The 13,676-nt window shown below is 34.9% G+C and overlaps 1 protein-coding gene across 1 annotated transcript; it reads right to left on the bottom strand.

Annotated features, from left to right (window-relative positions):
• Window positions 1-5,914: 5,914 nt before the first annotated feature.
• LOC123658591 lies at window positions 5,915-13,280 on the bottom strand. The gene is made up of 5 exons (XM_045593961.1): window positions 10,820-13,280; window positions 9,533-10,152; window positions 8,829-9,141; window positions 8,176-8,500; window positions 5,915-7,167 (listed from the first exon to the last, which is right to left on the bottom strand). The coding sequence occupies exons 1-5, from the start codon at window positions 13,236-13,238 to the stop codon at window positions 6,759-6,761; spliced, it is 4,086 nt and encodes a 1,361-aa protein (XP_045449917.1). The 5' UTR covers window positions 13,239-13,280; the 3' UTR covers window positions 5,915-6,758.
• Window positions 13,281-13,676: the final 396 nt, after the last annotated feature.

Raw genomic sequence — 13,676 nt, 5'->3', positions numbered from 1 at the left:
CACACTCACAGAAGGCGAGCAGCACCGTCAGCTGCGCCGCCACCCACCTCGGCAGTCTTAGCTTCGGCGCCTTCGGCTTGCTGGCCGTTTTCTTTTCATTTTGGGGCTGGGTTTTCAGCGGCCCCGCCTTCTTGCTTTTCCTCGCCACCACATTCCAACCCTCCGTCAGAGCGGCCGGAGCAGGCGGTAGGGGGCGAGGTTCAAGGGGCGCAGTGGTCTGTGCAACCGCACCCGTCTTTTTCTGGTTCTTCTTCCTGTCCCTCTTCTGACTTTTTGTCGTGGCAAGGTTTGCTGGCAGGGTCAGTGTGATGACACTGGTCTTCGCCGGCTGAGAAGCCGGTGCCTCGACTGCTCGCACCCGCACTTCGGACAGGAGTCTGCCGGACGCCTCTAAACGCTTGAAGTGAGTGTCGAGCATCTTCGCCACCCCGTCCATGATCTTATTGACAACAACGTCGTCTATGGCCTCTTGCTTGGAAGCAGAGGGGGCTGGAGCAGGCGTCGAGCACAAGTCTCTCCTTAGGTCGGCCACGCACTGCCTCAGCTCGGAGATCTCCGAGCGGAGCTGGGCGTTTTCAGCCTTGAGTCGGACATTGGCGTCCTGCAGCGACGTCCGGCGCGTCGACGTTCGCTTCGCACCGCTTCCTTTTCCAAAGGCGCCCACTGCGCGATGAGTCCGAATCGTGGGACGACCTGGACCGCATGTCTGTGTCGGAGCCTTCGTCACCTACACAACTAACTCCGCCCTTCTCGGGCTCCTCATCTACTCCGCCCTTCTCGGGCCTCTCGTCAACTCCGCCTTTCTACGAATACGAGGGGTGCCCTTTTCAGAATTGAACGGGCAGCGCGGCGAAGCGCGGAGGGATTCTCCGACGCCAGAGGCGCCGGGATCCTCCTGGGGTAGTTCCGTTTTACTCGTCGTATCCATGTTGTTAAGTGACACAGATTGACCGAACTTCCCATCGGCCATGCATCCCGTCACGCTGTGTCGCCGCTTAGGATTCGGGGTGATTTTTTATAGAGGCTTTCTTCCTCGCTATCCGGCCGGTGAAGGCAAGACCCTCGGTTCCGTGCGTGGCCGCGAGACGTGACCACGACACCACGACGGGATTACGATGTCGACGGTGAGCAAACAGGACTTTTGCTCGCTCGGCCGACGACGGTGTGAGCGCATGCCGGACCCGCCCTGTCTCCGTAGTAGCGCAGCGCCACTGGAGAGTTCCCCCCCCCCGTAATGCGCTCGACGGGACAACTCCTGGAGGTCGTCAGCCACGACGGGCAGCAGTGCCGCGATTGTGATACTGCTGCCCGCCCCGTTGCCCAGGGTGCACCACGAGGAGGTCACCGACAAGCACCCCTTGACTATTTAACCCAAGTTAAGGTTGCTTATAACACTTGGTACATTATCTAAGTTTGTAATGTACCTAATGTTAAGTTGTAAATTTTTATTTTATTATTTGATATTTTTGCTACCTAAACTTTCTTTTATTAATTTTGAGTTTTTTTTTTGTAAATTATATTATTTTTGACTTTTGTTAAGTGTGTGTATCACGTTATGACGAAATAAGTGTTTTCATTTAATTTCTATATTTTTTTACCAAAGGTTGTCAACCACTGTTTTAAGAGCTATAAGTTCAATAACAGAATTTATATCATTTAATTTGCGTGGAAGCATTTAAATACTTATATCTATTGCTTATCATGTTATGCTTTAGATTTTTTCAAAGGATAATTTACAAAAAAATATGTTAAAACTCCTATTACTATATAGTGTTACATGCATATTATCTCTATTTTTTTTCGTAAAAATTAAAAATAATTTTTTTGCAAATTTAGTTACGCACAGATTGTAACAGTCGATGGTACAAAAGATACTAATTTGAGCTCTTTTCAATTATAAAGGCAATATTGCCATTATATATATATATATATATATATATATATATATATATATAAATAAGTTGCGGGGTTAATGTTTACGTTTATATTTTCTCAATAAAAAAAATTACAGTATTAAAAAAAATCTGATATACTAAGATACGAATTTGTCCTAATTGTTTTTTTTTTATTAAGTGCCATTTATATTATTATAAATTATTTTTATGTACTAATATTATGTTAAAAACATATATTTTTAAGAGAAATACTATTTCGGTTTATTTATAAATAATATGTATAACGTATTATTATAGTCTTTTTATTTATTTTAGTATTGTTATATTTTTTTTCTGTATCACAAAACTTGTTTGTTGCCAGAAAAAATTATCACATATAGAAAATGTATCATATTTTCCTTCTTGGTACAAAAAAAAGTAACAAAACAAATAAGAAATACTTTAAAAGCATTACATATATAATAAATAATGGTATGGCATCTTATTCCTTCAACCAAGTTGCTGCTATATAAACAATTGGTATGTACTTAACGCCATATTTTTCGTGTTTTTCTTATTTTTTTTAAGCTTTTGAAAAATGTATACATTTTTTAAATATATCAAGATATAAACGATCGTGTTTTTTGAATCACCCTTAGATTTTTGTTTGTCGTGTATCAGTTATTGCATTCCCAATGTTCTTATTACTAAGTATATTTAGGAAGGGGTGTAATTCTTATTTGGATTTTGCTTAACATAAATATTTATTTCATGATCAAGGCGAGATCAAATTGAGCCTAAAGTCAGGGTTTATCATTTTTAACCTTTTTATCCTAATTAAGAGTCATGTTGCGTTTATAAAAATGAATTTATTAAAATAAAGTGTTTGGATTTCTCAGTGCTAGGCTTACAGTGTCCTACGTTTTAATATTACTTTAGACGTATATAACTTTATGTTATTTTAGTACTTAAGTAATTTTTATTATTTGCCGAATTAGCGCTATCGAATATAACTGCTTGAAGCTTTTTAAAAGTTTTCTAGTTTCTATTTTTAGTTATAAGGTACTCTATCTGGTGTAATGTTAAAAGAGAAAATGGATTTAGTCTACATTTCATATTTATTTAATAAAATAAAGTGAGTTGTTCTTATTATAAATTGTGTCATAGTCTTGTGTAGTTCACGAACGAAATAGTTCACAAAGGCGCCCGAATGAATAATTACTAAAAAAAATGTAATCTCTCCCATTCTTTCGTTCTTTAGTTCTTTAGTTCTTTCAATCGTTCAGTGCTTCAGTTCAGACAGAATCTACCGTTCACTCTATACTCTGTTATATAATGAGTATAGTATTTATTATCTGCGGTTAGTACCGCGAATGTCAAGTTTTAGCGCGAAATATAAAAAATCGTTTCACCTTAATAAGTAATTAATTTATTTAGTAACAAGCAGTTTGTATGATAGTGTTTATAATGTATGCAATGTAATTAATTACTCTTGGTAAGTCCAAATAAATAAATTAAAAAAATAATAAGTGACTATAAAAAATATAATAAATTTTAAAGCATCACAAGTTCACTTCAGCTCATCGCTTTCTACTTTTAGTTAAAAAAATAATAATAAATAAAACTGAAATTACAATGGTATGTGAAGTATAAATAAAACGTAACACATAATTAAAATATCATTTTCGTTCGTCAACTTATTACATTATGAAAAAAAAAAAAACGAGCAATGAGGCAAACAAAGCAAGTAAATAATCTTTCTAGAATTCTAAAGAACGAACTAAGTAAACTAATTTGTGAACCTCTGAAGTAAAACTTGGTAAAAGTGGTGAATGCGTCACGAGAGTGTTACGAAAAGTGTGATCGGGCGAGGCGGACGGAGCAAGAGAGAGAGTGGTGCGAGCACACATTTTCTTTCTCTCTTAGCCGACGTTTCGTGTATCTAAGACACAGTGCAGGCCTATAGCTAGAGAAGTTTTACTTCAGTCGTACGGTCACCCACAACACACATTCGTTTTTTTCCTTTGTCATCTTTCTTTCGTGAACTAAACAAGACTAATTAAAATTTATTGGCATCTGTTTTAAGTGATTCCATTGTTATATTAGCTGTGTTAAAGAAAATGAACCGTATGTTATTGTTCTGTATTGATAACGCTTTAAAAAAGACAATAAACCGTAGTTACACGAATGTTTTATTTTATTTCTATTACAATTAAGATTAAATTTATTTAAAATTAGACTTTTCTCGTGATTTCATGTGGTTCTTGAGAATTATGGGTCTTTATATTTCATTGCGTGTAAATGATGTCCAACTGGAAATAAAATTGAAAGTCAGATTTAATTTTGTGCAGACGTTTTTGTAAGTTTCCATTATTCGTTTGTACCCGTACGTCTGAAAAAAAAAGTGTAATATTTTTAAATTTTAAATTAAACATCAGTTTCCTGTCGATAAAACCTATCAGTACCTTATATGCAAGATTAAGTGGAGAGACAAGCGATCTTGTTAGTTTATCTTGTTTAGCTATGAAGTCTACACAAAGCTGCTAAGATGCAGAGAGGTAAAAAAAAGAAATTTCCAAAAATAGCATTCGTTGAAAATTATTCGTATTGATTAACTTCTATTATATTTAAATAACGTGTACGAGTTTGCATGACTATATTTATTCCATAAGTTTTATACGCTAGAGTTATTTAAGAGAGTTGACTTAATTGCTAGACATAAATATAGCAATTACATGTGTTAGATAACTGAATTTGTACATAAAACTGTCTCGAAAGTAATTTTACGGTAGATAACCGTTATAGTGCGGTGATAAAGAAAATATTATGTTGGCGTTCGCCACAGACCATAGAAATCGCAGATTCAAACTTGAAGTGGACATTTGTATTTGAACGAATACTATTTTTTGCCTGGGTGTGTTTTTAACCGACATCAAAAAAGGAGGTTACTCAATTCGACCATATATATATATATATATATATATATATATATATATATATATATATATATATATTTTATGTATGTTCGGGGATAACTTTGTCGTTTATGAACCGATTTTGATAATTCTTATATTCTTATATCTCAAGGATGGTACTATGATAAGGAAAACCACGATCTGATGAAGGAATCCCAGAGAAATCGAGGGGAACCCTCGAAAATCGTAGTGACGACTAGTGCGTTTGTTAATTTTTTTCGTCTACTTACATTGTATTACTTGTCGATGTAATTGAAGTCGGTTTTTTTGTTTGGGAGCGAACACAATTATTGTGGATGAGTGTATTACGTATCATAGAGCAAGTAAAATGGTTGGCAAAATTCAAGGCTCTTACATAGTACAGGCCCATGTCCACATGTGTCACTACAGTAGTTTGATACCATACATGGAGATTGTACTTCATTAGTGATACGGATTTTGTTATTTCTATCCTTAACCAGCATTTTTTCTCGGCAGTTACATAAGAGATAATTTTGTAGTCATTTAATTTCTCTCAAAATTTCTGTGTACGACTAACAATCAAGGGTATCGGTAATTTTTCTATAATTATGTACCTATATATGGTAAAATTTTATCGGCGTTATAACTCCACTGCGTAGAAATATTTCTATATAGTTAGGTGTTACCGACCCCCCACCATCAAAACTCTATATAAAGCGGTAGCCGTTCTAGGAATGGTCCTTTCCTTCTCGGCTCCGGTGGTGTTCGACGCGACTTGTGTAGTGTAATAGTGATAATTTGATCTAAATCGGCGTATTATTTGTAAGTACAATCTTGCATAACGATCTGGTGATTTATTTTGTAAATAATTAGATTCTAAGTGAGGGTATTTTTGTTAGCTATCTTTAATTTGATTTTAAATAAATAATTGTTAAGTTTTTGTTTTTTTTTTAATACTTTCCACTCCTGAATACTAAATATATATATTTTTTTATAATTTGAAGATACAAAAGTTTGAGTAGACAAAAATATTAAAGAATGGATATTTTATCAACAAATGAACCAAACGCATAACAATAACGTAAAGAAAATAAAACAAAAGAGTAATCAGTAATTTGTTTATTTGTATTCGATGAATGGTATACTTAAAAAAAAGAAAAAATTAAACATTTGAACTGTAGCAATGCTTACAAGACTAAATATAACTATGATAATATAAATTACATGTGTTAATTTACAGATTTGTTAGTGTATAATACATGTGGCACCGATTTATTTGAGTATAAACTTTTCAGTACAAATTCCATTGGTTTTGGCATCAGTTGATTTTTTTGAACGGGCAAGAAAAATTTTGTTTTTTTTTTTTTTTTAATATAGCAACATATTCATTTATAATGTATATATATATATATATATATATTTCAAATAAAAATTATAGATATTGATATAACAAACAGAATCCAACTGGATTTGATAGTGTCTTTAATTTTAAAAAGCATTGACGGTGCCTAACTTAATTATAAAATCTTAAAAATTAAATATTAACTTTTATTAATGCTCATGTGTTTAATATAAAACTTTCAAAAGAAAAATCTACGTGTGATTATAATACGTATTTCCGATTTTAATTAATTTGAAAACAATATTTTTTATTGCAACACACACGCATTAAAATTATTCGAGTAAAGCTTAAAGAAATGTGTCTCCGTACACAATTAATTATAAATCAGACAACGCTACACAAAATTAAGATAAAAAATATCTTTTAAAATTAAGCGTTTTTGTCTAAACACAACACGACACAACAGACACGTCCATCGTTTATAAACTATTTTATTTATATTTGCTTAAAGATAAAATTTTCATACAAGATATTCCATAGAAAATTATATGAACATTTTTTCTTAGCATTAAAAAACCATAGATTTATAGAATATATTCCAAATAATTAATACACATTTGCTCTTTCTAGCAATACAGACGCGTCACACATCGCTTTAGCGGTGGATCGAACTAAGAACATTAAATGTAGCTGTTCAAACACATTCAACTGTACTCTTGTTCGTACTAAACCATGCAAAACTGTCGCCCTTTCTAAATCTAGCCATCTCTGAAGAGATAACTCCCTTTCATCGACAGGAACCCCTTGAACTACGTCTAACGGACCCCATAGCATGAATTCTAAGACTGATTTAGCGTGGTTTAGTGAAACAGCCCTCTCCTCTTGTAGTACTTCTTTTAATAGCGGTGTTAGTTTTTCTCCTGGTAAGAGAGTTTCGATTGCTTTTAACGCACATTTGCAAAGTGAACATAGATCTTCTTCGGTGGATTTGCTACAGTTCATATCGTCAGTCAATCTGGAAGGAAAAAGTTTTATTAGAAATATTTTTAATACATGTAATTAGAAACAATTAAGAGATGTAAGACACTTTAACTTAGCCCTATGAAAAAAATCTCATAAAACATGGACAAATCGACACCAACAATTTATACTAAGCCAACTCGAATTTTCGATAAGTTGGTTTTCTTAATGTAACTTGAATAAATGTGTTTTTTTTTATAATAATAAAAATTGTGAAATATCAATGAATAAATTAACTATTAAAGATACCAAATTTCAAATAAGTTTCTTAATTAATATAAAAGGTATCACGTTTTTCCCTTTTTTAAGCCTCTACTGTAAAGTTCACTTTTATGAGTTAGCTTAGTATAAATTGCTGGTGTCGAAATGCAGACCAAATTCTCATATCGAGTTATAAGAATCTATCAGATCTCATAGACTCTCTCCATGTTTTATGAAATTTTTCCTAGCAGAAAATATCCTGCTCAAAATCTGGAGCTGCCCGACTGGAAAAGTACCTCGACTCTACAGAGGATCACAGCTAAATAATAATGCGTTCGAGCAGTGTTGGTTTCCTGTGGTGAGTAAGGTGAACAGAGCTCCTGGGGATTGGGGGGTTGTTGCATAAACCACGGCAATCGCTTAAAACGAGGGCAAGCTTGTTAATTTTTTTTATTAAGAATGAAAGAGATAAAATGTAATTATGTAAATGTTGAGTTTCAGTCATATATATAATTTAAATAACTGGTAATAAAGAAAGTAATAACCGGAAGTAAATTTACGCATATTTAAAACGCTTATGTAGGTAAAATGACCATAAATTGACTTCGAGATGACTCTCTTTAACTTTCAATAACGCCAGATTGGTTAAAAAAAATGTTTTTACTCTGATAATAAGAAATGTAGTACAGTTTATTGTTTAGACTCTTTATAAAAAAAGAAAAAAAAAAAAAACTATCATGACTGTAAACCACAATGGTTTAGTTTCCGTATTTTCTTGAAATATAACAATTAACAGACATACCCTTGTAATATACACAGTCTGCCATAACAATTTGTCTTGGGAGCCGACAATGAATTCAATCTGTCTTCCGATGTTGTTGTATGGTTTCCGGTTTGAGTATCCTTTAATATAATGAACGACGTCAGAGATTCAGGTATTTCCTCAACACCCCTTGCTTGAAGACATTTCAACCCATTGATAAGTTGGAGCATCATGAAGATTGCTTCGTGAATTTGGTCTGTTTGGACTAGTTGATGGTCTTTGTTGGTCCCTTCAATTGTGTGAAGGTGTTCTCCGTAGGACTTTATTGTGTCGACTTGAGCGTTTGCAAGGACCACGATCGTAGCTGAAATTTTATAAAGATATTTAGTTATCATATGGTGAAAAGTCACCAAATTAGGATTTTTTCTCAATCGTTGTTAATGGGATACACCTGGTCAGTTAATCTTTTTTTTTAATTAAGAGCAAATGGGGTCATTTTGCCACGAATTATCACATTAAACCATTAACGTGATACTTCAAATTAATTACTTATACCTAAAAAATAATTTAGTTTTTACTCATACTTAGAAATGGAATTTAAAGAATAAAGTGTTTTTTACTTTGATTTCTAACTCATACTTTGATTTTATGCAAGTCTACGCTTGTTTTCAAATAACAAAAGAAATAATTACCTTGTACCAAATCATCTCCCTCTTCCCCAAATTGCTGCAACGGTACCAAATCACAGAACTCCGTGATAGCGTTCAAACACAAAGTAGACGGTTGGACAGACTGACAGACCAACTGAGACGCCATTTGTTCCTTGTATAACATTAATGTTACATTAACCGGTCCTTGGTTTGAGTTCCAACATGCTGGGTAAAAGAATTTCTTGCCCGCTTTCGTAAAGTTCTTGTTTTGTTGGAGTGTGAAATCATTCCATCTTAAATTTGTGCAAGCTTTGAGCCCCCGTAATGATGGTTGCATGGTTGCACTTTGTTGTACCTGAAATTGTGGGTTATTTGTTTATTGTAGATTTATTTTAAAATTTATTCAGACCATTTTATCCTTAACTAATGTAACGAATGTAAGGTTGAAGTTAAAAAAATGATAAAGAATTATTCAGTCTAAATAATAAATTTCTCTTTCGCTCAAATGATATCGAATGCAATGGAAAAAATACTTGTAGATACAGCAATCATATAAATAATTTAATAATTTGTTTGCATATAAATTAGTAGGTTTTTTTTAAATCTACAAATAACAGTAAAAAACTTTCACATAATATTAAAAAAGTCAGACTAACATTAAACGTATCTAAATCGAGTCGTAAATTTAAATTAATCTAGTAAACTGATTTCCTAACCGAGCCCGAGGGCACGTCCAACTAATTTACCTGTTCTAAAACTTGCGCCAACGCTTCGTGATTTGCGATAACGACCGCTCCGTAATTATCCTCGAGATTCTTGTGAACAACGCTCCTTCCCTTCCTAACTCTCAATTTGCTGGTTGTGTTCTTTGGAGTCATTTCGCCTTGGTAGTCCTCGTTTCCTGGACTGTCCATATTGTCGTTTGAACTGTAGAAACTGTATGGAGAATAAATTTCCGACTCAGTTTCGCTACCACAGTACGGTAACGATGACCGGAAACCGTTATATTTTTGGAATTCTGTCGTATCTTCAGTCTTTCGGTCAGCGCGCTCCACTTCCCTGGTTTTAATCGCGGAATCGCATTCTGGAGAACTTGAGCGGGCGTGGTGTACGTATTCATAGTCACTATCGCTGTTTTTAGCCGAATCACAATTTTCCTCGTCATATTTTCCTGTGTTGTATACATCGTCGTAGTTGTGTATTACTGTATCGTTGGTAGCTTGTACTAGTTCCTGCGGCTCGTCTGTGTCATCCTTATCTTCATCTAGAGGTGATCTGCGTTTCACAAGTTCTAAATGCGATTCACGTTCCCGCATGCTAGCAGTACGCTCAGGTTTCCTAGGCGCCAGCGCTGATCTAATCTCTCCTGAAAACATTTTAATAAAGTCTAAAATTTATTTATTTTCTTAAAAATAAAATTTGTATAAAGCAGGTATTTTTAATAGACTATTAATGTAGTTGGATTAGAGTATGTTTTTGAGAAAGTTGGAGTTTGCATACGGCTTATTTATTTATGTATTCTAACGAAACTTTTAATGAACCAGCGCCGCTAAACTTGTTACGAGCGGTCAAAAGTCGCTATTGATAGTTAAACGTTCACGTCAATACTTATTCATTATTTTTACATTAAAAAATGTAGGATTTTTCGCTTGTTTTTTTCCTTTATTATATTACTTTCTTAAAACAGATTTCAGTAATTACAAACACGATCTGTACCTACATACTATAAGTTATAAAAACATGTGAAATTAATAAAAAAATTATAGTTAAAATTTTACCCTTATTACTAATGTCCTGTATATTATTTTATTTACTGAATTGTACTTTTAATGCGAGTAAATCTTTAGGTTATTTCTTACGACAATAGTCACCGAACTGAATTAGTTAGAATTAATGTGTATATAAGGAAATATTAATTTATTTGCGTGTTATATTTATAGCTATTTTATTTATTGACTATATGGTATAAATATATGGGATTATTACTATTATTTTATTATATGTTAGGATAGGAATTTTTTATTATATCTTACCTAAATTAGCATAAATGTTATCGTCTTGCTTTGGAGCGGCCGCCCAGGCTTGCTGTTTTTGTTTCTTTTGCAAAGCTATAGACTTAGGTGGGGGCGGTCTCGCAGGCTTTGGCACATTTGACACTGACTTATAATCTTCACTAGATATTCTCGGCGGAGGAGGCGGCTTGTTCACAACCCTTGGCGGTGTGTCATCCGTCGCTGAACTGCTTCCACTGTATATTGACGAAACATCATCGTGACTCAACCGACGCAAGCTCTCCGAAATTTCACAATTCGATTTCACCACCTCAACACTCGATCCGTTAATATCTAAAGGATGTATAATAACGAGACGCGGCTTAGGTTTCGGGGTCAAATCGTAAATCTCCTCGGTTTTAGTCGTTACTTTTGTAACTTGCGCGACGCTTAGCTCTTTTTTATCCAAGTCTTTCGATGATCCGATACGAAGTAGCTTTTTAATTGAGAATTTCAGTTTACCCTTACGTTTTTCATCTAAGAGTAAATTATCATGCGACAATGAAATGTTCCTTCTTGGAGCTGGTTCCGGTACTTGTTCGGATTTCTTCGCTTCGTCATCTAAACTTCTTAATTTTGGCATGGAAGACATCACAGCTCTTTCTCGTTTTTCCATTTCCCTCACAACTGGAGAGTCAGATTTCATAAACCCGTTTGGATTTCTTTGGTAAAGGCTACTAGAGTATTCCTCTGTAGGTGACAAGGGTGGGGTTGGTGCTTTACGCTTACACAAGCTGCTCAGAGACGTGTCGCTATCCTGTTTCGTCAAAACTGGCTTAGCGTAATAGACAGAGTCTGACTTTTCTTCGCTAGACTGACGAATTTGATTGCTTGCATATTTAATAGCGTTTTCTTCCTCATCTTTTTTTGTTTGAACATGCATAATAACTTGTTGCGTTGACGTAACATTTTTTTTGTTTTGTTTGATGACCGGTTTTGCAGGTAGCTTCGGTTTTTCTGGCGGAACCGGTTTACCTGGCATTATATCAGTTATCATACCGTGTAGGAACGATGGACGAGGGTCCATAGTAGGGACAGGGCTATTAGGTAAGGCCGGCGCTTCGCTGGTATCATCTGGGTCCGCTCTACCATCCGGTTCACCAGCTAATTCGCGACTGGCTTCCGCGGAGAAAACGGCTTCCGGTTGTTTAGGTATTATAGGCGGCATGTCAATGATCGGGCTTTGGAATGTTGAATATCCACTATTGGCTTGTCCGTCTACCTTTCGTAACTGTCCGAGCGGTGACATTTTAATATTTTTATCATCGTTATATACTTTGATTTTAACAGTTTCTTCCGTTTTGTGAGATTCGGAAAAGTGTCCGCTATCGTCATTATCTGAATCCGTGCGACCACTGAAACTTTCATCGTCTGAGGTTAAGGAATTATTTGCGGTTGAATTGAGTATCCCTACACCGGAGTCTACGCTACTATTTTCAATATTAATTTTGCAAAATTTAAACTCTGATCGACTAAGATTTACCTTTGGTCGTTCTTGCTTTTTGTTCAAAGGTGACTTTCTCACAATGCTGTTCTTTTTTGTTTCAGTCATTTCTTTTTTATCGAAGTCGTCTTGCATACTCTGTTTCATTTTACCCTCAACAATAGAGGGCTTATTGCAATCAGATTGGATTAAGTTAAGGTCATGACCACCTATTCTATTTTGATGCAGTGTTTCAGAGATTTCTTCAAGTAAAGATTTCTCTGTGCACAAGATACTATCGGAAGATTTTGTTCCTTCTGTTGTTATTATAGTTTCAGATTCTTTTATGTAAGTTGAAAGAATTATATTAGTTTTGTAACCATTTGAAGATTCATCGGCTGCTTGTTCAGCCAAATTTATAACGGCGGGTTTACGGGTGTGTGTTTTAACATTAGGACTCTTATTTTCTTGACCAAACGGCGTAACTGAGACCATTAATGTTTTCTTTTTACCGTCAGAATCAGTTTGGACCTTACCCAATAATAATGACGTGTAAGACTTAGCTACGGAATCGCCAAGTAAATTAGCTTTTACTGTATTAAAATCTGTGTTAGATTTAGTTATTCTGTGAAGCTCTCTCTCCTCTTCTGTGTCTGGGAATGTGTCATCTTCGTCGTTCTCTTCTGAGACTTCGAATTCTTCACCATCTGACCAATCATCACCTCCATATCCAATAACGCTACATACCTCTTCCGGGAAACGTACGGTACGTTTACCTTTTTTCTTAGGATGTATCTTGAGGATGCTCGGAGGAGTTTTCTTGAAGAAATTTCCTCTATTTTGGAATGGAGTTGCAATATATTTACTGCTCTCTGTGTTTTTCTCCTGCTTAGAGTGTTCCTCGCGTGATTTGAAACAGTTAGAACAAAAATCTTTCTTCCACGCGTTTTGTACAAAGTTGTGGCATACCGGTGACATTTTGCTCTTCGTATAGCGTCTGTTGATTACATAACTGGCATTCTGTAATAGAAGAAAAAATAATATTACCTTTGGGTATATCAAAATCATAGCAACAAATAGGTATTTTGAACTAAATACTTCTTGAAATAAAGAAAAAAGGTTTTCGTCACACCTTACATAAAATATTACAGAGGTAATGAAACGTAGTTTTTTGGTGTGATTAAGTACTAAAGGCTATTGTTTCGTTTTAATCCGTTAGAAATCGCATTATCTATGTCGGGTAACTGCTTTTAGGATTTAGGTGAATGATATAATTCAGTTAACGGAGTTATCTTAAATCTATACCAACTTAGCAATATTAGAAAGCTGAAAAGTTTGTTTATTGGTTTGTTATTTTAAACCCGCTTCTCAGGAACTATTGATTCGAATATGACTATTCTTTTTGTATTTGATAGC

This window comes from Melitaea cinxia, chromosome 12 (assembly GCF_905220565.1).
Source record: "Melitaea cinxia chromosome 12, ilMelCinx1.1, whole genome shotgun sequence".
Taxonomy (NCBI): domain Eukaryota; kingdom Metazoa; phylum Arthropoda; class Insecta; order Lepidoptera; family Nymphalidae; genus Melitaea; species Melitaea cinxia.
The sequence above is the reverse complement of the archived record's forward strand: the minus strand, read 5'-3'. Positions and strand labels throughout refer to the sequence as shown.